We start from the raw sequence: 24,904 nt of genomic DNA, 5'->3' as shown, positions 1-24,904 counted from the left end.
CGGATTCTCTTTTTCTCTCAATTCAAATATCTTTATCCTTCAATAAGGAGTCAAGTGCGCCCCAATAATGATATGAGAATAGCAAACTTGTCGTCTATCTCTCGGAACAATATATTGGCTTGTGAAAATATAATATAAAAAGTAATAATAAAGCACGTTTTTTACACCAAGTTGTCATAATTATGGAGCCACTTTGAAATTGTTTTTAATTCTTAATTGTTACCAGCAAGTTACATTTTCGAAAATTCTCCTTTTCTGTAGAGCGCAATTGCTACATTCAAGTCTACGGAGCACACCGCATCACACTGTAAACCAACAGAGGAGGTCCCTTGAACACACCAACTTCACAAACAGACATAGTCAGAACATTAACTCTCGACATGGCAGAAAATTCGTCAGTTTCACTTGAAAAGTGCGAGTTTCGTGTGATATAACAACATTTCTCGGAGATTTTCCTCAAAAGTCATTTATTACTTATTAATAAATTATTATATTATAATTTTTACAAGCAAATTTATCGTTTCGGGAAGTAGTGCGCCCTAATAATGAAAATAGAGAGACAACTTTCTCTGCGTCTCCTGATTTCCAGTGCTCACTCTCATGTCATCATTGGGGCGCACTTGACTTCTTATTAAAAGGCAAAGATACAGAGAAAAAGAGAATCAGAATTGCATATCGTGCCACACGAAGAAATCAATCCAGTCAGATTGATGCATGACTGTCCCAATCATTCCATCACTCTTTCTCTCGAAATCCAGACCATTCTTGCAGTCGATTTCTTCAATACTGTAGATGTAATGGTCTCTGAAAATAAAAATGAATGAGGTTTAGGAATTGAAGACTTACTTGAAATTCCTCGGTCTCTTCTTTTTTTCTTGCTCATCCCATACTCCATATTCTATCCCTTCCAGAATGTGCTCCCAATTTGGCTCCAATTTAAAACAGTTCAGCCTGAGATGCATCAGTTTTGGATTACTCCCAGTCATCCAGTGGTTTATAAACTTTTTGACGTCTTCCTCTGTGAACGAATGTTTTTTGAAGAATGCTCTCTCACAATCCATATTCAGAAGATCATCGAATGAGACCCATTTAGCATTAGTTACAATGATACGTTTTAGATTGAAAATCTGCAAAAATTCATCAAGAAAAAAATCAGAACAAGAAAACGATATGAACTCACATTTCTCTGGTTAAATCCTTTCTCGACACGGCATTTCAAAGTGACTCCAACCGTTGGCTTCAACATATTCAATAGTTGTGACGTATCTTTATTCGATAAAATTTCAGACTCACTACCGACAATTTTTAAAAATAGACAACTTTCGAACTGGAGATTCGAAAATAGGAAATAAGAAGTTGCGATTCGAAATGGTCGAATCCAGACAGCGACAGTCCTATTATTGAAAAGGTCAGATAGATAGTTGAAGAGGTGTATCATTTGCAAGTCGACATCTTCCTCTTTAGAGTCACAGTTGAGATAGCAACTCAAGTTTTTCTCGTTTTTTTCTCTGGAATTTTTTTTCTCTGGAATTTTTTTTTGAAAAATATATTGATTCATCCTCATTTCCAAGCGAGAATCACATTCTAGATCCTACTACAGTATCTGTCATAAGTTTATCATTTGTAGGAAACTTCTTCTGACCACAAACTATTTTCAACCTACCCAACATCTAAAACTGAGTCTTTCATTTTCAGCTGTCTCATCACATCATTTCCCTCGTTCTCCGTTTTCAGCCAAATAACTAATTTAGCATTTTCGTCCGTCTTCTCATACACACTTATCGTCCGACGTTTTTCTGCTTTGAACAGTTGAATCGGCTGGATTCGTCGTTTTGAATATTTGATGCAACCGAACATTCTTTTTGATGTTTGAGACATTTCCAACCTAAATTTTTCAATTTATCCTACGAAAATTCATTTAGAAACTACGAGGCAACACGAATTTAATTCCCCGTGTGGGAAGAGAGATTCTCAACGGAATTGATAACTTACACTTCAATAATTTCCATCAGTTTTATAACCTTTTGAAATACCAGAAACGGAGTGTCCATTAATTTGAACAGCTCCATTTGGAAGAGATGAAGAAGAATAAATGTATTGATTTGACAACTGGTGAGAGGACCCCTCTGCGCGGCTGGTCTCTATGAGGGACTCCTCTGTTGGTTTAAGGTGTGATGTGGTGACACCCTTCGATTCGAATGTAACAATTGCGCTCTACAGAAAGGACGAGGTTTAGAAAATGTAGCATCCACAGCTAAGAATAAAAAATTTTCAAAGCAGCTCCATAATTATGTCAACCTGATGTAAAAAAAGTTTATTATTATTCATTATTACTCATTATATTATATTTTCGACAAGTGTGCCCTAATCATGAAAATAGAGAGACAACGACAATTTGAGTGCTATTCTCATGTCATCATTGGGGCGCACTTGACTTCTTATTAAAAGGCAAAGATACAGAGAAAAAGAGAATCAGAATTGTGTATCGTGCCACACGAGGAAATCAATCTGGTCAGATTGATGCATGACTGTCCCAATCATTCCATCACTCTTTCTCTCGAAATCCAGACCATTCTTGCAGTCGATTTCTTCAATACTGTAGATGTAATGGTCTCTGAAAATTAATATGAGCTAAGCTTAAGATTCAGAGACTTACTGAAAGTTTCTCGGTCTCTTATTCGTTTTCTTATCCCATACTCCATATTCAATCCCTTCGAGAATGTGCCCCCAATTTGGTTCCAATTCAAAACCGTGCAGTCTGAGATGCATCAGTTTTGGATTACTCCCAGCCATCCAATGATTTATAAACTGTTTGACGTCTTCCACTGCGAATGAATGGTATCTTAAAAATGCAACCTCACATTCCATGTTTAGTAGATCATCGAAAGTGAGCCATCGAGCATTGAGAATATAGAGCCGTGGGAGACTCAGAATCTGTATGAAAAAAAGAAAAATTCTATGAAAAAGTGAAAGTATAAACTCACATTTTTCGGACCAAAGTTTTCTTCGATAGGGCATTTTAAAGTGATCGCAATCGTTGGTTTCAAAATTTCCAGTATTCGTGTCATGTCCTCGTTTGATAAAATAACAGGATCGTCCTCAATAATTTTTAAAAATTGACAACTTTCAAACTGGAGATTCGAAAAAAGAAAAGGAGACGTTGCGATCTGAGATGGTCGAAGCCTGACAGTGATAGTCTTATTATTGAAAAGATCCGATAGATAATTGAAGAGATGCACTAATTGAGAATCGATATCTTCCTCTGTTGAGTCTCTGTGGAGATAGCAACTCAATTGTTTTTCATCATCCAACCTGAAACTCTTTCGTTTCACAGATGCCTCAGAATACAGTGTTATTAAGACTGCTCCGTCCCCAAATCGTTCAACCTACCGATAATCTAAGATTGTGTCTTTCAATCTCAACTGTCTCAGCACATCCTCTTCCATTTCCTCCGTTTTCAAACGAATAGTACATCTTTGATCCCCGTCATTCTTCTCATACACTCTGATCAACCGACGCTGGTCCCCTTTGAACAGTTGAATTGGTTGGATTCGGCGTCTCGAAAATTTGATGCTGGCAAACATTCTCTTTGATGTTTGAGACATTTCGAATCTGAATTTTTCAATTTATCCTAAGAAATATCATTTTGTGCCCATGACTGATAACTTACACCTCTATAATATCCATCAGTTTTATAATTTTTTGGAATACTAGAAACGGAGTGTCCATTAATTTGAACGGCTCCATTTGGAAGAGATGAAGAAGAATAAATGTATTGATTTGACCACTGCTGAGATGACGCCCTCTGAGACGTTGGTGTGTTTAAGAGACCTCCTCTGTTGGTCTACGGTTTACGGTCCTACCAACAGAGGAGTCCTTCACACAGACCAACCTCGCAGAGGGGTCCCCTCACCAGTAGTCAAATCGATATATTTATTGTTCTTCCCTTCCAAATGGAGCCGTTCAAATTAATGGACACTCCGTTCCTGGTATTCCAGAAGATTATAAAACTGATGGAAATTATTGAGGTGTAAGTTATCAATTCCATTGAGAATCTCTCTTCCCACGGGGGTAATCGAATTCGTGCTGAGTAGTAGTTTTTGAATGATTTTTCTTAGGATAAATTGAAGAATTCAGGTTGGAAATGTCTCAAACATCAAAAAGAATGTTCGGTTTCATCAAATTTTCAAGACGCCCAATCCAACCGATTCAGCTGTTCAAAGCAGAACACCGTCGAACGATAAGTGTGTATGAGAAGACGGACGGAAATCCCAAATTAGTTATTTGGTTGAAAACGGAGAAAGAGAGAAACGATGTGATGAGACGAATGAGAATTAAAAACACAGTTTTAGATGTTGGGTAGGTCGAAAAGGGTTTGGGATCACAAAATGTTTCATACGAATGATAAACTTATGACCGATACTGTAGCATGATCTAGAATGTGACTTCCGCTTGGAAATGAGGATGAATAGATATATTTTTTGAATTTCAGAGAAAAAAACGAGAAAACCTTGAGTTGCTATCTCAACTGTGACTCTAAAGAGGAAGATGTCGATTTACAAATGATACGCCTCTTCAATTATCTATCGGATCTTTTCAATAATAAGACTATAACTGTCTGGATTCGACCATTCCGAATTGCAACTTCTCATTTTCTATTTTCGAATCTTCAGTTTGAAAGTTGTACATTTTTTAAAATTCTCGGTAGAGAGACGGACATTTTATCAAATAAAGATACGTCTCAACTACTGAAAGCTTTGAATCCGACAGTTGGGATTACTTTGAAATGCTTTGTCGAGAAAGGTTTTGGTTCGCGAAATGTGAGTTTTTACCTCTGACCTTTAACTTTGTTTTTTTTACAGCTCTTGAGCCTGCCACGACTTTTAATAACTAATGCTCAGTGGCTCACTTTTGAGGATTTACTGAATATGGATTGTGAAACGGCAAATTTGAGATATCATTCATTCACAGAGGAAGACGTCAAAAAGTTCATAAACCATTGGATGGCTGGGAGTAATCCAAAACTGATGCATCTCAGACTAATGGGTTTTAAATTGGTGCCAAATTGGGAGCACATTTTGGAAGGGATTGAATATAGAGTATGGGATGAGCAAGAAAATAAGAAGAGACCGAGGAATTTCAAGTAAGTCTTCAATTCTTAAACCTCATTCATTTTTATTTTCAGAGACCATTACATCTACAGTATTGAAGAAATCGACTGTAAGAACGGTCTGGATTTCGAGAGAAAGAGTGATGGAATGATTGGGACAGTCATGCATCAATCTGACTGGATTGATTTCTTTGTGTGGCACGATATACAATTCTGATTCTCTTTTTCTCTGTATCTCGCATGTAAAAATATCTTTGTACTCTAATAAAAATTCAAGTGCGCCCCAATGATGACATGAGAATATCACTCAAATTGTCGTTGTCTCTCTATTTCCATGATTAGGGCACACTTGGCGTCTATCTCTCGGAACAATATATTTGCTTGTGAAAATAAAATAAAATCATTCTTATATATAAAACGCATGGGGAGTCTGTCCATCTGTCCCAATGTCCGCAAATTTTGAGAAATGAGAAAGAAAGACGGCCGGGCCCAAAATCGAACTTGCGCTCTTTGCGCAGAGACCGCCGCCTTGGACCATTCGGCCACGCGGACACATTTCTTAAAAAAATAAGGAGAAGCCAGCCGGATGAAGCTCCGAATGCGCGGCAGCCAGACTGGTAAGTAATAATAAATAACTTTTTTTACATCAGGTTGACATAATTATGGAGCTGCTTTGAAAATGTTTTTATTCTTAGCTGTGGATGCTACATTTGCTAAACCTCGTCCTTTCTGTAGAGCGCAATTGTTACATTCGAATCGAAGGGTGTCGCCACATCACACCTTAAACCAACAGAGGATTCCCTCATACAGACCAGCCGCGCAGAGGGGTCCCCTCACCAGTAGTCAAATCGATATATTTATTGTTCTTCCCTTCCAAATGGAGCCGTTCAAATTGATGGACACTCCGTTCCTGGTATTCCAAAAGATTATAAAACAAATGGAAATTATTGAGGCGTAAGTTATCAGTCATGGGCGCAAACTTTCTTCTCACGGGGGTAATCGAATTCGTGCTGAGTAGTAGTTTTTGAATGGTTTTTAATAAAATAATTGAAAAATTCAGGTTGGAAATGTCTCAAACATCGAAAAGAATGTTCGGTTTCATCAAATTTTCGAGACGTCAAATCCAGCCAATTCAACTGTTTAAAGGGGACCAGCGTCGGTCGATAAGTGTATTTGAGAAGAATGACGAGAATCCCAAATGTACTATTTATTTGAAAAGGGAGGAAATGGAAAAGGATGTGATGAGACAGTTGAGATTGAAAGACACAGTTTTAGATTTTCGGTAGGTCGAACGATTTAGAGAAAACAACCTACAGCGTTTGCAATATTAATAAGATCATTTTGAGAATCGAGTTTTCAGTTCATTTTAAAGTAACACTTTTTCTCGGAAAACTTTTTCCAGTTCTTTTCAAATTATTCCATTATAATTGTGACAAAGATTTGTCAAATGGATGATTTCTTAGATCTTAGATGACTGAAGAAACGCTTTGAGAAATGCCAAAACGAAAATATGAGAATTTGGTCCAAATGGTTTCAAAAATCGAGACTATAACTTTACAGAATATAAATATTCTTGAAAATTCATTATTGATTTTTTCGAAAAGTTTCAGAAAGCTAAGCTCTTTTTGATAAGAGATACAAGATTTCAGGTTGGATGATGAAAAACAATTGAGTTGCTATCTCCACAGAGACTCAACAGAGGAAGACATTGATTCTCAATTAGTGCATCTCTTCAATTATCTATCGGATCTTTTCAATAATAAGACTGTCACTGTCTGGATTCGACCATCTCTAGTTGAAACTTCTCATGTCTTATTTTCGAATCTCCAGTTTGAAAGTTGCCAACTTTTAAAAATTCTCGAGGACGATCCTCTTATTTTATCGAACGAGGATATGACACGACTACTGGAAGTTTGGAAGCCAACTATTGGGATTACAATAAAATGTAGTGTCGAGGAAAACTTTGGTCCGAGAAACGTGAGTTTATACTGCTTCTTTTGAATAGTATTTTTCTATTTTCCTACAGATTCTGAGTCTCCCACGGCTCTGTATTATCAATGCTCGATGGGTCACTTTCGATGATCTACTGAATATGGAATGTAAGATGATATTTTTACAAAATCATTCATTCACAGAGGAAGACGTCAAAAAGTTTATAAACCACTGGATGGCTGGGAGTAATCCGAAACTGATGCATCTCAGACTAATGGGGTTCAATTTGACGCCGAATTGGGAGCACATTCTGGAAGGGATTGAATATAGAGTTTGGGATGAGAAAGAAAAGACCAAGAAATTTCAAGTAAGATTTCAATTCCCAAACCTCATTCCTATTAATTTTCAGAAACCACTATATCTACAGTATTGAAGAAATTGACTGCAAGAATGGTCTAGATTTCGAGAGAAAGAGTGATGGAATGATTGGGACAGTCATGCATCATTCTGACCAGATTGATTTCTTCGTGTGGCACGATATACAATTCTGATTCTCTTTTTCTCTGTATCTCGCATTGTATTTTTCATTTAATAAGGAGTCAAGTGCGCCCCAATGATGATATGAGAGTGAGCCCTGGAAATCAGGAGACGCAGAGAAAGCTGTCTCTCTACTTTCATCATTAGGGCGCACTACCTCCCGAAACTATATATTTGCTTGTAAAAATTATAATATAACAAGTAAAAAAAAAGATTTTTTGTGACACCAGGCTGAGAAAATTAAATAAAACTGGAATTTCGTAAATTCGGTGTTTTTGCTGAAAATCTCAGAGTATTTCAGCGTATTTTAGTAAAAATCATTCGATTTATTCATTTATCATCAGTTTAGCCAAGTTTTTAGCGGTAAAATCATTTTATTTCTTTGATTTCTAGTTTCACTGATTTCCGACCGTAATTATTGATTTTTCACAGTTCCCTCAATACTTTAAACATTTTAGAATCTATTTTCAACACTTTTTCATCTGAAAATATGCGAAAACTATATCAAACCTGCTGAAATCATCATCTGAAAATGAGCGAAAATTTTTGCGCGTCAAATAAAATGCAAAGTACGCAGAGTTTGCGTCGCGGTGTTTGCGTACCCCCCAATTGTCATCCTCCGATTTTCCGCTATTTCTCATCTATTTTTTGAGTTTTTCCACTATTTTCATCGAAAAAAACACTAAATTCATCTAAAAAATGGTAATTTTATCGTTTTTTCATGTCGTAATGTGATTGGAATCGTGATTTTATCGTTTTTTTTTGAGTGAAAACTTCAAAAATGAAATTTTCCCAATTTTGCAGAGAGGAATGGAACGATTCTTGCGACTCGGTGGTCTCGGCGGCGGACTCGGACAATTCGGCGCGAATCCACAGGATTCGAATCAAGTGGACACCTCCGAGACGGTATATATCTCGTCACTGGCACTCCTGAAGATGCTCAAACACGGAAGAGCCGGAGTACCGATGGAGGTGATGGGTCTGATGCTTGGAGAATTCGTCGACGACTACACTGTCAACGTCATCGACGTTTTCGCAATGCCACAGTCCGGAACGGTGAGTTTTTCAGTTTTCAGCAAAAATTTCAAGATTTTCGCGAAAAAATGGGTGATTTTAATGATTTTTTTGATTTCAGGGAGTGTCCGTTGAAGCCGTCGATCCAGTATTCCAAGCGAAGATGCTCGATATGCTCAAGCAGACGGGTCGCCCCGAAATGGTCGTCGGATGGTACCATTCCCATCCTGGATTCGGTTGCTGGCTGTCTGGAGTCGATATCAACACCCAGCAGTCGTTCGAAGCGCTCTCCGATCGTGCAGTCGCCGTCGTTGTGGACCCGATTCAGTCGGTGAAGGGAAAAGTGGTCATCGACGCGTTCAGGACCATCAATCCACAGTCGATGGCACTCAATCAGGAGCCACGTCAGACGACGAGTAATTTGGGACACTTGCAGAAGCCAAGCATACAGGTTTGTACTATAATCGTGTTTTTCAGCAGGAAAATTGGAAAACTTGGAAAATTCGCTGGTTTCAAGCCTTGAAATCGAGATTTTGAGCTGCAAATCTATCAATTTTGGCAATTTGTATCGAAAGTTGTGTCTTTTCGGTCGAATTTCGCAATCGGGATCCAATTTAAAGCATATTAGGCTGACTTTCTGTCTCAAACACCATAGTTTCCACGCAAATTTCAATTCGGAATTGATTTTCTGCTTTTCGGACACAAAATTCTAGTATTTCGAGCACAATTTTCGTTCGAATCGCTTGAATTTGTCAATTTTCGGTTCAAAAAGTCGGAAAATTTGCGTTTTTCAAGAATTTTCTCGCCGAAAACCTGAATTTTAATTCAAATTTCGGGATTTTCCGCGAAATTCGCTGAAGATTATACCGAAAATTGGAAAAATGCTCTATTTTTTGCTGTTTAACAGCCAAAATTTGGTTTTTTCTCCAATTTTCTGGCTCAATTTGTCATTTTCCGTTGACAAATCCTAAATTTCATCTGATTTTCACTAAAATTTCAGTAAGAAGGTCCGAAATCGAGATGATTCAAGTTAGAAAGTTATTTTGCTATTCTGAAGCCGACTTTCAGCAGTTTTGAGCTATTTTTCGCCTAAGATCACTCGAAGCGCTAGAAAAATACCGTTTTGTAGCAAATTTTCACATAGATTTTGTAATTTTCAGTCTGTTACTCCTCATAACTACTTAAAACTTGTAATAATTCAGAGCGGTAGCTATTTTCCGGTTTTCTGATGCCAAAATTAGAGATTACTAGAGGATTTTCTACCATAGTGACTCAAATTTAGCTTTCTCCGTTTTGAAATGCTAGAACTAACGTTTAAAAGTAGTTTTTTCGCTCCAATTTCGTCGATTCATCGAGTTTTGCCCAGATTTCAGCTTTTTAGTATTTCAGTCGCAATTAAAATGTCAAATTGTTGAGCCGAAACCTATTTTTACTGTTCGATTGCTAAAAAATGACCAGTTTCGAGCTTATTTTGGATTTCTAACACTAAAATTCACAAATTTTTGCTTTAAAACAAGTAAAACTAGTCATTTGGCGACTATTTGTTGCGTTGGTGACGTTTTTCCGCATAACTTTCATAGTTTCATGTCTGAAATAATGGTTCCCCTATTCTGATGCTAAAGATTGGTGTTTAGAGCTTTTCAAGAGAGTAATCTGTCAGTTTTGACTACATTTTTGTATTTTTGAGCATTTTTTTCTGCTGCTGGTGCTCAATTTTATCGAATCTGTGCTTGAAAATGGCAAAAAATAGTATTTTTAGGCTCCAGATTGTAATTTCATTGATTTCGCGCTTCGATTTCGCTCAAAATCCATCGCTTTTGGTTAGAAATTTCTGAAAATGCGTTGACTGCTCGAAAATATACTCATTTTCACCTGAGAAGACCTCCGAAATCATTAGTTTCCGTCAAATATCCAAGTTCTCCGTCAGAAAATCAATATTTTAGCTGAAATTCACTCCAAACCTTCTAATTTTGTCTCAAAATCCATCATTTTTGGTTAGAAATGTCTAAAAATTACTGACAAGCTCGAAAACGCCTTCAAAATTCCTAATTTCTAATAAATTCATAAATTTTCGGCCCAAAAATCAATATTTTAGCTGAAATTCCCTTCAAACCTTCTAATTTCGTCTCAAAATCTATCCTTTTCTGACAGAAATGTCTAAAAATCACTGAAACGCCTAAATATGGCTGAAAGCGGTCTGACATGCCTAAAACTGCCTAAAATTCACCTAAATGATATGCCTGACCACCCTGAAATGCCTGAAAACGGCCTGCAACGGCTCAATTGTCTAAAATTTTGAAAACACCTTCAACATCCATAGTTTTCATCAAATTTCCAAGTTTTCCGCCAGAAAATCAATATTTTAGCTGAAATTCCCTTAAAACCCTCTAATTTTTCTTTAATTTCAGGCGCTGATTCATGGTCTCAATCGTCACTACTACTCGATTCCGATCGCCTACCGAACACACGATCTCGAACAAAAGATGCTTCTGAATCTCAACAAATTGTCGTGGATGGACGCAGTGAGTGTGGAGAACTACACAAAGTGTGGCGAGGCGAACAAGGAGCATCTGAAGGCGATGTTGAAACTGGCGAAGAACTATAAGAAGGCGTTGGAGGACGAGAAGAACATGACGGATCAGGAGCTCGCGATCAAGAACGTCGGAAAAATGGATCCAAAGCGACATATCGCTGATGAAGTGAGCAAGATGCTCAACGATAATATTGTGCAGAGCCTCGCTGGAATGATGGCCACCACTTCTCTCCAATAATTCATTTCCCAATTTTTCATTTTGTGTATTTTTTGACCCCATCACTCAATTCCCTAATTTATTTGTCCTCACTTTTATCCCCCTCTCGTTCTCTTCGCTGTTCCCTATATAAACACCACACTGATATCGGATTCTTTTTTTCTTAACAATTAAAGCGTCTTTTCAGATTCAGATTCATATGATGACGTGTCCAGAAGTTCAAAGTGTTCGATCGAAGGAAGACACTTCTTTGATGGCTTAGAGAGTCGGGGACTCAGACGACAAACTATTTGAGGCTTTTTAAATAAATGGTCTGTAAGGCATTTCAGGCCCTTCTCGAATTGCCTAACTGACAGATCTCACATAAGATATTCGAAACTTTATAGGCCTTTTCAGGTATTTCAGGCCTTCACTGGTCGGCCTAAAATGGCGGGCCTAATTTTGAAATTTTCTTTCTTTTTGAGGTATTGTAGATGATTTTTAGGCGTTTCAGGCATCCACTGGCTTGTTTTTTGAGGCGTTTTTCGAGGAAAAGAGAAGTAAAAGCACTACTTTCGTCTTTGTATTTTATTAATTCAGATAAAAATTATCAATGTAAGGGGCGAGAATCCGTCACGAGACCATTCAAAATGGTTAGTTTTTTTTTTAACATTATATCAAAATTGAATTCATTAATTCCTAATTTTACCATGAAATATTGTAGCGAACTTTCCTCTGAACGTTTTGGCAATATTTAAAAAAATTTTGAGGTGAGCATCTTCGAAAAATACTAATTTGAAATGTTTTTTTTTCGATTTTTTCAAGGATTACCCTTTTTTCGAAACATGAGAGGCCCAGCGAAATACTGTCGAAAAAATAAAGTTTCGACAAGGATTTTCAAAAAAAAAATTCGCGCGCTGAAACACGCAAGCGCATAAACTTGTGGGCGGAGCTTAAACTGCAATCTTAATTAAGCGGCGCGGTTCTAATTCCAGTTGTTTTTTCCAAATTAAGAACCGCGCCGCTTGCAGTTTAAGCTCCGCCCACAATTTTATGCGCTTGCGTGTTTCAGCGCGCGATTTTTTTTTGAAAATCCTTGTCGAAACTTTATTTTTTCGACAGTAACAGGCGATTTTGTCACGCTGTCAGCCCTTCTCCACTCTCTCACCACAGGGTCTAGGGCATAGTTGTTCGGAATCCGGATTCCGGAATTCCGGGTTTTTTTGACATTCCGGTTCCGGATTCCGGTTTTTTGAATTTTTTTCCGGAATCCTGAAGTTTAAATTTTAAAAAATTTTTGAGTTTTAAAGACAACTGCATTACTTATTTTTCGGTTTTGATTCTCAAAAGTAGTTTTAAACTTTATTTATCATTAGAAACACTCGAAAAAGTGACTTGGCCTTGCAAATTTATCGAATCATTCCGGATTCCGGATTCCGAGAAATTCCGAAATTCCGTGTTTTTTCGCCATTCCGGTTCCGGATTCCGGATTCCGGTTTTTCGGAAAATGGCATTCCGTACAACTATGGTCTAGGGGTGAGTACTGAAATCGAACGCGCTCCACTAGACATTGGCGGCAAATTCAAATTTTAATTTTTCAATTTTTTCAATTCGCTGTTTCATTGTTGCACTTTGATACGCAGCTTAATCGACCACTTTTTGAGCCGTCGCGCGTCTTTTCGAGATCAATACTATTCATAAAATAAATAAAAAATTTTAAATAAAAATTTTATTTTGAATTTCGAGCTAAAATTTTCGCTGATCTCACCGGAGCGTATTTACTTTCAGTACTGCTTTGATAGTGTTATAGGAGGTAGAGAGGAAAAAAAGAAGACAAAGTGAAATGTGGGAGGTTTTTCTGTGATTTTTTCGATAAAATCATCAAGACGAACATGAAAACAATTATTCCGTTATGATTCAGAGCACTTTAGCATGAAAAAAATAGCAAACGAACGCTTTTAAAAATGCAGAAAATGTAAGACAAAAAAAACAGGATTGAAACTGTCGGATATTGAAAAAGGAAAAGTGCATAAAAATGTAGATGAAACTCGTATACCTCTACACGTTACTTATTGCCATGCGTGTCAACCGGGACATGTCGGGACAACGGCTTTTATTGAATAACTGTTTAAAAAATCGTACCTTTTTGATTAATAGTTCCAAAGATAGGTATCCGGGCCGAAACGGGCCGACACGGGCCGACGCGTAACTTGCTTAAAACGCAACGTTATGAGCTGAAAAATATACCAAAATGTAGATCTCAGCGAGTTCTATGTCCGTGACCAACTAGGGGCCGGATGGCTGTTCGTTAATGTGCAGTGGGTCGGAAAAAAGTGCCAAAAAACCCGAAAATGGCCGATAAAACCATTCTAGCCCGGCCCGCGACTTATTAACGAATAGCCATCCGGTCCGGAGTAGATCACGGAGATAGAACTCGTCGAGATCTACATTTTGGTATATTTTTCAGCTCATAACATTCATTTTGAAGCAAGTTACGCGCCGGCCCGTTTCGGCCCGGATGACAAGTATGAAAAATACAATACATTTCCCAAAAAAAAGAATCAGGAGAGATACAGCCTTCGGCCCTGCTTGAAAATTTTATTGTTAATGAATGACAATTCAAAATACCCATCTTTTGAGCTATCTATCAATCAGGTACAATTCATTTTTTAAAGTCATTCAAGAAAAACCGTCCACCGGTTCGGCCCGGTTGACAAGTATGCTTATTACATTCCATAAACATATCCAACAGTATCTCTCTGAACTATTTCCTCTCTCAACTTTTCCACTTCCATCTCAATTTCTCTTTTTCTTCTGTTCCTTTCTTGGAAATGCCCTCCGCCGATTTCACCGATATCTTCCGCCTCCTGTATCTCCATCAATTCCTCTTCCAGTCCCTTCTTCTTTTCAAGCATTTCAAGAAGTGCAAACTCGATAGGATTTTTATCGGCAGTAGTCATATGGAGAACAAATCTATGAAGCGAATCCAGAAAAAACCGGGCTATCACAAACTGTCGATTCTTCGTGTTTTTCACTTTTCTGCAATTCTATTAAACATATTTGCAAACCGGGCCGAAACGGGCCGGCGCGTAACTTGCTTCAAACTGAAATTTATGAGCTGAAAAATATACCAAAATGTAGATCTCAGCGAGTTCTATGTCCGTGACCCGCTAGGGGCCGGATGGCTGTTCGTTAATGTGCCGCGGACCGGGAAAAAGTGCCAAAAACGCGAAAATGGCCGAAAAAACCATTCTAGCCCGGACCGCGGCACATTAACGAATAGACATCCGTCCCGTAGTAGGTCACGGACATAGAACTCGCCGAGATCTACATTTTGGTATATTTCTCAGCTCATAATTTTGAGTTTGACGCGAGTTACGAGCCGGCCCGTGTCGGCCCGGTTCGCAAGTATGCTATTAAACATCTGCAAGTGTGTGTTGCTATCACTACAGAGCATAAATATCACTTCATTTTTGTGTTTGACTGTTTTTTCCCTAAAGAGTTCTTCAGCTGGATTATCAAGATATCTAAAAGAAAAAAAAATACTAAGTTGATCATCAACACTGGAGAAAGCGGGGCGTTCTTGCTAAATATGCGAGAGTTTACATAAAAGTGAGAGACCAGGACACTCTAAATGCGTCTTCAGTTTTTCAATTTCAATTTTTAGTGTTGCGTATTCTAAGCTATTAAACTCAAACTTACGTGTAATATTCAAAATAGCCATGGACTTGCAGCGTGACCAGTCCATCGGTGAGTCTCTCTCCGTCGTATTCCAGACCTTCTCGTATGCCCACTGTCAGCAGCTCTAACATATCATCATCGCAATTGACACAATATTTTAAGAATTGGCTAAGGTCTTCGTAGTCGAAATTAGTAGTCTTCAACTCAATGTAACGGGAATTTCTGACAGATTTCAAGTCGTCTAGTGTAGCCCAGCGAGCCTCGGTATACTGAATTACGGGGTATTTGAAAGCCTGAAAATATGGTATTGTGATGGCTTGATTGGGGAATGGTTTACATATAGAATGGGGTTTCGAGTGCAGACAAATGTTGATTTATAGCAAATGTTGCACTGATCCCTAATCTGTGTTTTGGTTTTGTCGAATCAGTCTATGGAAAAAGTTGTTCACGTTTTTATGAGCACTCAGTACTAATAGCAGTAGTACTAATAGCCCTCTCCTCTAGGCTCTCTTATTATGAGTTCACATTTTTCTATGCAAGAAAAAGCTCGCCCCGTTTTCACACGCCGACCACGCCCATTCCTGCTTCAGCGCTGCGTTCAATTTTTTAACACTGACGCAAGAAATAGGCGTGGCTGCCGCAGGAGGGCGGGACACCAAGAGGAGAGAGACTAGTCCTCTTAACCCCCCGGGGAGAGGACCTTTTTCTACAGTTATACTTTAAGATCTTGATTCTGGAAGTTGACACCTTATCTTTAATAATTTTCACTACTCAAATGTCTAATAGATCTGATAAAGGTTACGACCTCTTTACAGTAAAAAAAGGAAACACTTACATTAGAATGTTTGAAATCCAATGGAATACCCGAATCGATGTTCAATGCCATTGTCACAGGGACTTTATCCATTATTTCTGTTAGCAACTCTTTACTCATTTGACCCTTCCGGAATGTGAATTTGCAACATTTCTGAGACAACGTAGTATCCAAATAACGTTTAATAGTCTCGATTTTTAGTTCATCATTAAAAAATACCCAATGGACGCAAGGAGTTGAGAGCACTGAGCTGATACGCCCCTCACAGCTTATCGGATGACTAACGAAAAGTGAACTAATATGATGGTAAAGCTTGAAACTGGCCTCAGGTGAAAATGATTGGATGTTGAAATAATTGTTATGCTCCGTAGTTTGACTGAAAAAATAACTTTATCAAAACATTTTTATTGCGTTATGCGCACAGTAGGCTTCTGACGCTTTTCCCGTCTCGCTGACGCATTAAAAGTAGATTTTGGAGTGATAGGGAGAAGTGAGTCCAGAGAAGTTTCGTACAAAAGGTTGTCAAATACAAATCCCTAACTTTGGTATCTTCAAAAATTGGGATTTTGGGCAAGAAGTGACAACATTTGTCATTTCCGACTAAACGTTTACCTTTTACAAAACTGTTCCATCTTGACAACCTCCTTGATCGGCCGCCTCAAAAAGAACCCATTTTCGAAATAGGTACTGTTGATTTCTGTCGACTCGTTCATATCGAATTGAATCAATCGGTCACTCAAATGGACATGGAATCCTTTGATTCTGTATCTATGAGTCCTCAGAAACAACTCCAATCGATAGGAGCAAACGGAGAGTTTGATTCTGGAATTTATAAAAAATTATTAGCTTATTCTCATTGAAACTGGCATACATCTCATTAGAATTCATCATTTTCGTTACCAATTCCAGTGGAACATTCGGAAGTTTCAGAATGGGAAATGGTGATTTTTCCACGTATCGGATTCTTTCAGAAACCGAGATGCATAGAGATTTGAGCTCCTGAAACATTTGAAAAAATCAATAACTCAATGAGCGTAAACTTACGCAGAGTGTGCATGGATAACTTGGTATAGGGGATCCGATTTTTGTGAAGCACATGTTTAGCCTGAAAATGATGCAAAAATCAATAAACAGGGACGAGAAGAATAGAGAATCGATAGCAAACGTTTTTTTGTGATGCGGTCTAACAGGCTCTTTCCAATGGAGTGCTCTGGGAAATCGTCGAATTTCCGAGAATGCTCTGGGAACAATGGGTCAATATTACCCATCCGCCGGTGGCTGACCACTCGCTCAAAGTTCGGCCCGTGGACGCGGAGTGGGTCTCGACGCGACTACCGTAGTATAAAACTTTTTATGGCGAAAGTACGGTCAAGAGCCGCCGTAAATCGAAATTCCGCAACGAGACCCACTCCGCGTCCCCGGGCCGAACTTTGAGTGAGTTGTCAGCCACCGGCGGATGGGTAATAACACAATGTCATATTTTGTCTATATGAAGTCAAATTATTTTCCCGCGAAACCGGAAGTCTAGTGAAGCGCGTTTGCACATGACTTGGCAGGCTGCCAAGTGAGTCGCCGCTCAGCATAATGCGGGACTTATAAAGTGGACGAACGATAGGGAGTTAAATTTTTCGAATAAAGCTCACTTTTCTTCTATTTTTCTCGCTATTTTCGATAAAACTACGCACAAAGATATCGAATTCATCAAAAGAGAGAAAAATACAAATTTTTAACACACAAAAAACCATTTTTAGATAATTTTTTTTTTGCATTTTGCGCTAATTTTACGCAATAACTCTTCAAACGCGGGCTTCCGCTATGAGACCTATATCATTCGAAAGCTGAGACTATGCCATGAACGAATATGTGAATTAAAATTGTCCAATGTCCCTGTGGGCTGAGAAATGCGTCACGGCCCTCAGACCGAGCCATCTCGATTCAAAAACAAGCGGGAAAACGTCTTTGCCCAGTGGAGCGAGTTTGTTACTCCCTTTTTATTGATTTATTTTCTTTTCCCAATTTTTCATTTTGTCTATTTTTTCAGATGGCATTTCAGGTACTTTCACAAGGGAAGTCTTTGGAGACGCCACTTTCAAATGACCTATAAATTTGGTTATATGTATTTTCGACCACGAGGAGTCCATTTCTGTAGTCAAAACCTGCTAAATGTGTCTGCGAGCCGAGTTATGAGCACTCAAACTTTTCATATGGTTAAGCCTGTTCACATGGAATTCCGAATCGGCGGTAACGGTTCACCTGGGCTCGTAAGTCGCAAAAATGAGAATATCTTGCGTATACGATTTAGAATTCCACGTGAAAAAGCTCTATCTCATGAAAAGTTTGAGAGCTCATAACTCGGCTCTCATTAACATTTAGCAGGTTTTGATTGCAGAAATGGAATCCTCGTGGTCGAAAATACCGATAGCCAAATTTATAGGTCGTTTGAAAGTGACGTATCCAAAGACTTCCCTTGTCAGACTTCTAGGTCACAGATTTAGAAGAAATTCAAACAAAAAAATTCAAAATCATTCATTCCCAATTCACTGTTTATGCGTCAATTTAGTCCATTTGCTCAACAACTGCGGCAACAACATCACATTCAAATTGTTCATATCGACTGATGGTGTGTAGTCGTTGATCAGTAGGTACGGTACCTCGACAATCGGATTCGGTCGGGTGCTCATCGTGAGATGGGCGGCCTCTCGTTGCAGTTGGATACCACGTGGACCGTCGTAGCATTGTCTGGAATTTAAACAATGAGGCGTTGCGGTAGAACAAGCGACGCAACCGCAACGCATCAAAAAAATTTTTGCGCTAAACCCCGCCCCCACTCACCTGATCTGTCGATATTGGCTCCGAATGAACGCGGAGCACGTTTGCATCGCATTCTCCACCCCATAATGTTGAATATTCCGTTCGAAGCAGACGATGAACGGTAACGCCCCCTTGACCTACAAAATTAAATCAGTAGATCAAAAAAATTTTTTTTTTGATCTACCTTCAAAATATCAATGACACACGACTGAAGACGATTCGCGTCGCACTCTTTCTGTCCGTGATTACATGAGAATGAGCCGTCCTGGAAAAAAAGGGGCGGGGCTTTTTTTTGAGAAAAGGGGGCGGAGCTTACCCTGAGTATCCGAGAGTTGCCCCATGGGACCAACTCGAGAATTAGTTGACCTTGGAATTGGTTGAAAACGCTGCCGAGTTGGTTGGCGATGAATCTGGGAATTTAGGCCTGTAGTTAGGCTTGTAGGCACGGTTTTTAGGTCTGTAGGCATGTAGTTAGGCTTGTAGGCCCGTTATAGGCTTGTAGGCCCGTTTTAGGCTTTCAGGCTTAAAGTTAGGCTTGTAGGTAACGTTAGGCGTTTCGGACCGTATTCAGGTTTTTCAGGCGTTTCAGGCATTTCAGGCTGGTCAGGCAAAATTTTAGGCATTTCAGGCTGGTCATGCAAAAATTTAGGCGTTTCAGGCTTTTCAGGCATATAATTTTAATGAATTTTAGGCAGTTTTAGGCATTTCATTCCGATCAGATTCAGCTTTAGGTATTTCAGGCATGTAGGCTTGCTATTCAGGCATTTTTGAACATTTTTAGAGTTTTCAGGCAGTTTTAGGCTTGTTAGGCATCCAAAGAGTAATTTAGGCGTTTCAGGCTCATCAAAATTACAGACCTATTTTTTCAAAAATTTCTTCTTTTTTTTGAGATATTTCAGGCATTTCAGGCTTATCAAAATTACAGACCTATTTTTCAAAAATTTTCCGATTTTCTAAAAAAATTTGTCAATTTTTAGGCATTTCAGGCCTCTCAGGCTCATTTTCAGGTTCAACTCACTTCTGACAATACGGACACAATGCCTCGTAAATCAACGTGATTTTGATGGGTGCTCGTCGGTGACGAAGCGAGTCACACTGTCGTTGGACACCACATTGTTGGGCGGACTGCGGACTATCACACCTGAAAATTTTAGGCATTTCAGGCTTATAGGCCTAAAAAGTCAAAAAAAATTACCACAAATCCGGCGGAATATCACAAATTTGATGGGTCGGTTGGTTGAGTACAGATGCGTGGGGTACTGTAGGGTAGGCGGTTTGGTAGGCTTTGATGGAATCTGGAAATTGGTGGCCTAGAAATGTGAAACGGTGGCCTAGAAAACCAAAAAACCGACTTGGACTCGGATAGTTGTTATAGGGGTACTGTTGCTGCTGCTGGGCCGCCGCTGCCGCGTTTTTTTGTTGCTGGGCGAGTTGTTGCTGATGGTAGTGATGTTGGTGGGCATTGTGGTGGTGGTTATGGTAGTTTTGGGGATAAGACGGCTGGTGTTGACGGTATTGCGATTCGGAGATCTGGAAATGGCGGAGTTTGGGAGGTTTCGGGGAGTTTTAAGGCTTCCAGGGATTTGAAAAAGGTAAAAAGGAGTTAGGCCCAGTTTTAGGCTGACTAGCCTGGCTCTAGGCATGTTTAAAGCAGAATTTAGGTATTCTGAGACCTAGTTTTTTTTGTTTAGGTTTTTAAGGTTTGTTAGGCGTGTCAAATCAGCTGCACATTATTATCAAAACTTGGTTTAAGGCGTTTCAAGTAGTTTTAGACGAGAATTTTCATTTTTTTCATATTTTAGACGGTACTAAGGCGCTTCAGGTGTTTCTAAGAGTTTCAGGCTTTTAGGTGGTGGTTTTTTGACAATTATGTACACATTTTGGGATTAACAAACGCATAGATAGATAAAAATGGGTACATACAGTACCCTACAGTAAGATATACAACATGACCGTTTTCCGTTGAAAATGACCAATTTTGAAAGGGTATTACGGTATCTCGGGTTGTCCCATAAAGTAAATTTTTAATGGATCATACAGAACAAGGATAGACCTTCATTTTTGTAGTTGACAACTTTTTTGCACGGACACTCCCTAGAGAGTTATATATCGACAAAGTAATTTCTCTCTGAAATCGACCAATTTCAAGCTGTCCCCTTAAAATGACTATAACTCTCTAGGGAGTGTCCGTACAAAAAAGTTGTCAACTAAAAAAATTAAGTTGTATTCTTGATCTTTACGACCCATAAAAACTTTTCTTGGTGGGACAATTAGGGATACCATGGCACACTCTCAAAATTGGTCATTTTCAACTGTAATAGGCGAAATCTATCTGTACATCTGTCAATCCGGATATCCACCACTACACTGACCGACAGGAAGCAAAACACGTGTGCACACAACTACTCACTCTCCCTCACTTTTTGCAATCTCACTTCTCGTCACATATTACACTGAGAGAAAAAAGTGAAAAAGTCAGAATTTTAGTAGAGTTTTTTAAACAATAAGTGTAGGTGACCTTCCGTTTTTTAAACTTTTGAGAGAGAGAGGAAATGGGTCTTAGTTTTTATTTGATAGGAAGCTGGGAAGAAGTGAGAAAAGGGAAACTGGACATCAGGATGGACAGATGGATAGACAGACAAATATACAGGACCCGTGACAAAAGCTTTGAAAGTATCATTTGCCTTAGGGGACTAGTTTTCCAAGTGTTTGAATTTCTAGGCCACATATAATTTATAGATTTTTTGGATCTTTGTACATGACTAGAAAGCTGAAGACCTGAGGATTCTGAATCAGTTTTCAAATTTAGGCTAGACCAAATATGAACCGAGATACAGATGGATTTCAACTTATCAAACTTAAAAGGTTGTATCTTGGTTTGTAGTGACTTTCTGGAAAATCTGTTTACATTTTTAGAATCCTTAGAACTCTAGCTTTTCAATGATATAAATTTCAAAAACTGAAATCCTGGGAATTCCGGAACAAATTGCAACATTTGATTCGGTGCAAAATAAACCAAGATTCACAAATTTCAACTTGTCAGACTTAAACAGTCGTATCTCGATTTGTGGCGACTTTTTGAAAAATCTGATTACATATTCAAAATCCTTAGAATTCTAGCTTTTTAATTGTAAAAATTTCGACAACGAAAGTCATGGGGATTCTAAATTGTTTTAAAGTTTTCGATTGACTCAAAATGAATAGAAAGTGACCGGTCGATTTTGAAATCGCTGTAACTTCACCCAACCTTAGTTTTTCATCAATTTGACAATATATTCAAAATCCTCATAGTCTCAGCTTTCCAGTCATATAACATACTTACAAGGTTAATCCGCTACGCAACCGCCACGTCTAGGTATCACAAGAGTTTTAGGAACCGATTTTAAAATCGGTGAAACTCAGCTCAATCTTCTTTTTTTCAAAATCTAAAACCAGATTCCAAATCCTCATAATCTCAGCTTTCCAGTCATATAACATACTAATAATGTTAGTCCGCTACGCAACCGCTCCGCATGGGTCAAACTCTATATAGCTAGAGCCCTATGAATCATTAGAACAGTCGGTTATCTCTAGAGCGCGTTTGCATCTTTTCCCCCGGAGATCCTAATCCTATGATCTCTGATCCCCTATATCTTGGTCCCCATAGCATAAAACTCTTCTAATGACCCACTGGCGGCTCCTGGCACCCCCGACACTAACCTGAACTACAAATCCAATGATCAGGACCAAAACTGAGACCGTCATCTTGACTTCTACTTCAGAATCCTGAATTCAGAATCCCGCGGATTCAGAATCCGTGGCGGTGAGGTAGAAGGGGGGGGTGAGGTGTCCACACACGGGGTACCCGTGGTGTGAGAAGTGAGGAGCGTGGAGCCCGAGGGAAAAAAGGGCGGCGGCTCCGGGGTCAGTCCTGATTTTTTTTCTCTAGATTCTCCAAAAAATCATCAGAATCCCTATAGCCGTGTGTGTGTTGATATTGAACATATGTCTAGTGTAAGGCACCGGCAGCTGCAGGGAAAAGAAAAAGATTTCCTATCCGTCTTCTTCTTGTGCTCCAGGAGCACAGGAGAAGAAATTTTGTGAAAAATTTGAGAAGATTGGAGATGGGAGGGGGGGGGGGGAATAGAACCTGAGATGACGCCTGATGTTGTGAATTGGATCCGATATGAGGAGAAAGGGGGAAGACTGAGAAGGAGGAGAACTTTTTGACCGCTGGTCACAAGGACAAGTACACATGAGTAGTATGTGTCTATGCGAGAAGTACTTTTAGTACTTTTTTTGAAAATTCTCTGAGCTTGTGTTACTGGCCATAGGTCATAATTTTCAATAGATTTTAGGCATTTTGGATTTAATGGAAAGTTAGGCTATAAGAAGAGACCTACACTTTTTACCGTACTTGCAAACCGGGCCGGCTCGAAACTCGCTTCAAGCGCAATATTATAAGCTGAAATATATACCAAAATGTAGATCTCGACGAGTTCTAGGTCACTGATATAATACGGGCCCGATGGCTATTCTTTAATGTGCCGCGGGCCGGGCTAGAAAGGCTTTTTTGGCCATTTTTGCGTTTTTTGGCACTTTTTCCCGGCCCGCGGCACGTTAACAGATAGCCATCCGGCCCGTAGTAGGTCATGGATATAGAACTCGCTGAGATCTACATTTTGGTATATTTTTCAGCTCATAATATTGAGTTTGAAGCGAGTTACGAGCCGGCCTGGGTCGGCCCGTTTCGGCCCGGTTTGCAAGTATGCTTTTTACTATGACTAACCGGTATTGGTATGGCTTAAAATTGGTCAATATTCAATATTTTCAGTTTTTGAATTTCTCGGTTTTCACTGCGACACTCAGCGTTTCTCAACAGGCGCATCAGTAACTAACTACAGGTATACATATTTCCCGGTCTCAAATTCCAGCCACTGCATTTTTTCTCTTGTAAAACTCTTCCCTTATATGTAGTTCTAACAAGATAAGGATTCAATTCCACAGATCTTCAAAAGTATGCCATGATCTACCGACTGTTCCATGTTGTCAATCTTTGTACGATATGTGCATAAATCAAACCTAGAGCTTAATTTTTCTAGTTGAAAACTTCTCATTACTGGAACTCCCTAAAGAGTTACGGTTGCAAGATGTAGATAAGCTCGACATTCCATTCAACAGACCTGATACATTTGAAGCGTTTTTTATCATTTCAGCTAGATACTACAACATTCCGTAATATAAGTTATGTTACAGAAAATCGAAGGTACAAAATTTTCAATGCCGTCATGCCAAAATTTTGAAACCCCACGAAAATCGGGGGAAGGGACTGAACGGCTCTTCCCAATTCTTTGGGGTCCCAAAATTTTGAACCACAGGGTTTTCATTTTTCTCTAGTTCTATAATGTTTCGGTTTCTCCATCAATCTTGCAAGGCTCCCAATCTTTAAAGTTTCACATTTTGATTCTTTGAAAATACTCTTTCCATTTCCAATTTAATGTCAAGTAATCGATCAACATATAAAACTTTATTATCATCATAATATTAAAGTGGGAAGAGATCAAAAACTGATTTCTTCCTTTGAGGGTGTTTATTTTGAGACTGAGACCAATATACATATACATTTAGTAAAATCCGACGTCAATCTGCGACATATGAAAAATTGATAAGGTAGGTGGTCCCTGGTGGAATATCTATTTTAGAACATGGTGAAAACATTTTAAACTTTTGACCTAAAAATTTCAGTAAGAATAACTTCTAGCTTAGACATCACTCTGTTTGCCTGGTTTGACAAGTTCCTGTCTTAACGTGTGCCTGTAAGGACAGATGTCCAGTTCCACCCATAAATTTCAGTAAAGTTTTCAAGTTTTGGTTATATATACCTAAAGACCTCTGATATTTCAATGTGACTGTTTGTCCGGATGTCCTGTATCTAGTTTATCAATCCCCCTCCCCCTATTTTATAGATACTCTCCCAGGACCCGTGTCAGTAACCAGACAATAATAATAATAATTCCCGTAACTCACAAATATTTATCCCTGCATAAGTCAGAATGAAATTTTTTTCCCTAAAAATTTCCTAAAAATGTATTTTCCAAATCAGAATGAAAATTTTGGAATAACAAAAACTTGGAAAATTGAAGTTGATAGCTATTATTTTTATTTTCAAAATATACATAGCAATTAGTGGAAGGAAGGAACCAAATAGGAGTCTTGGATTTCAAGTCAGAAGGAATAATAGGCTTGTGTTTTGTTTGTTAATGGACTATTGAAAATTTAGGAACTAGTATAGATGCT

At 38.7% G+C, this 24,904-nt stretch overlaps 6 protein-coding genes across 6 annotated transcripts; 2 read left to right on the top strand and 4 right to left on the bottom strand.

Moving 5' to 3' along the window:
• Positions 1 to 662: 662 nt before the first annotated feature.
• Positions 663 to 1,246, bottom strand: GCK72_003974 (uncharacterized protein; the record flags this gene model as incomplete). Its single annotated transcript, XM_053724373.1, has 3 exons — positions 663 to 804; positions 847 to 1,127; positions 1,181 to 1,246. 3 exons carry the CDS (start codon positions 1,244 to 1,246, stop codon positions 663 to 665), a joined length of 489 nt encoding a protein of 162 aa, XP_053588567.1.
• Positions 1,247 to 2,472: 1,226 nt separating this feature from the next.
• On the bottom strand, positions 2,473 to 3,747 carry GCK72_003973 (uncharacterized protein; the record flags this gene model as incomplete). The annotated part of the gene is made up of 5 exons (XM_053724372.1): positions 2,473 to 2,614; positions 2,657 to 2,934; positions 2,985 to 3,312; positions 3,391 to 3,612; positions 3,671 to 3,747. 5 exons carry the CDS (start codon positions 3,745 to 3,747, stop codon positions 2,473 to 2,475), a joined length of 1,047 nt encoding a protein of 348 aa, XP_053588566.1.
• Positions 3,748 to 3,953: 206 nt separating this feature from the next.
• GCK72_003972 (uncharacterized protein) lies at positions 3,954 to 5,327 on the top strand (the record flags this gene model as incomplete). The annotated part of the gene is made up of 5 exons (XM_003101518.2): positions 3,954 to 4,030; positions 4,138 to 4,359; positions 4,493 to 4,820; positions 4,863 to 5,143; positions 5,186 to 5,327. 5 exons carry the CDS (start codon positions 3,954 to 3,956, stop codon positions 5,325 to 5,327), a joined length of 1,050 nt encoding a protein of 349 aa, XP_003101566.2.
• Positions 5,328 to 5,987: 660 nt separating this feature from the next.
• On the top strand, positions 5,988 to 11,364 carry GCK72_003971 (uncharacterized protein; the record flags this gene model as incomplete). The annotated part of the gene is made up of 7 exons (XM_053724371.1): positions 5,988 to 6,064; positions 6,171 to 6,392; positions 6,760 to 7,087; positions 7,137 to 7,409; positions 8,384 to 8,635; positions 8,715 to 9,044; positions 11,002 to 11,364. The coding sequence occupies 7 exons, from the start codon at positions 5,988 to 5,990 to the stop codon at positions 11,362 to 11,364; spliced, it is 1,845 nt and encodes a 614-aa protein (XP_053588565.1).
• Positions 11,365 to 14,048: 2,684 nt separating this feature from the next.
• Positions 14,049 to 16,915, bottom strand: GCK72_003970 (uncharacterized protein; the record flags this gene model as incomplete). Its single annotated transcript, XM_003101488.2, has 6 exons — positions 14,049 to 14,361; positions 15,025 to 15,296; positions 15,839 to 16,193; positions 16,430 to 16,639; positions 16,689 to 16,816; positions 16,862 to 16,915. The coding sequence occupies 6 exons, from the start codon at positions 16,913 to 16,915 to the stop codon at positions 14,049 to 14,051; spliced, it is 1,332 nt and encodes a 443-aa protein (XP_003101536.2).
• Positions 16,916 to 18,354: 1,439 nt separating this feature from the next.
• GCK72_003969 (uncharacterized protein) lies at positions 18,355 to 22,372 on the bottom strand (the record flags this gene model as incomplete). Its single annotated transcript, XM_003101524.2, has 8 exons — positions 18,355 to 18,556; positions 18,650 to 18,765; positions 18,813 to 18,893; positions 18,945 to 19,038; positions 19,647 to 19,769; positions 19,824 to 19,923; positions 19,981 to 20,158; positions 22,328 to 22,372. The coding sequence occupies 8 exons, from the start codon at positions 22,370 to 22,372 to the stop codon at positions 18,355 to 18,357; spliced, it is 939 nt and encodes a 312-aa protein (XP_003101572.1).
• Positions 22,373 to 24,904: the final 2,532 nt, after the last annotated feature.

This window comes from Caenorhabditis remanei, chromosome II (assembly GCF_010183535.1).
Source record: "Caenorhabditis remanei strain PX506 chromosome II, whole genome shotgun sequence".
Lineage (NCBI taxonomy): Eukaryota > Metazoa > Nematoda > Chromadorea > Rhabditida > Rhabditidae > Caenorhabditis > Caenorhabditis remanei.
This window is presented reverse-complemented; position numbering and strand designations above follow the sequence as displayed.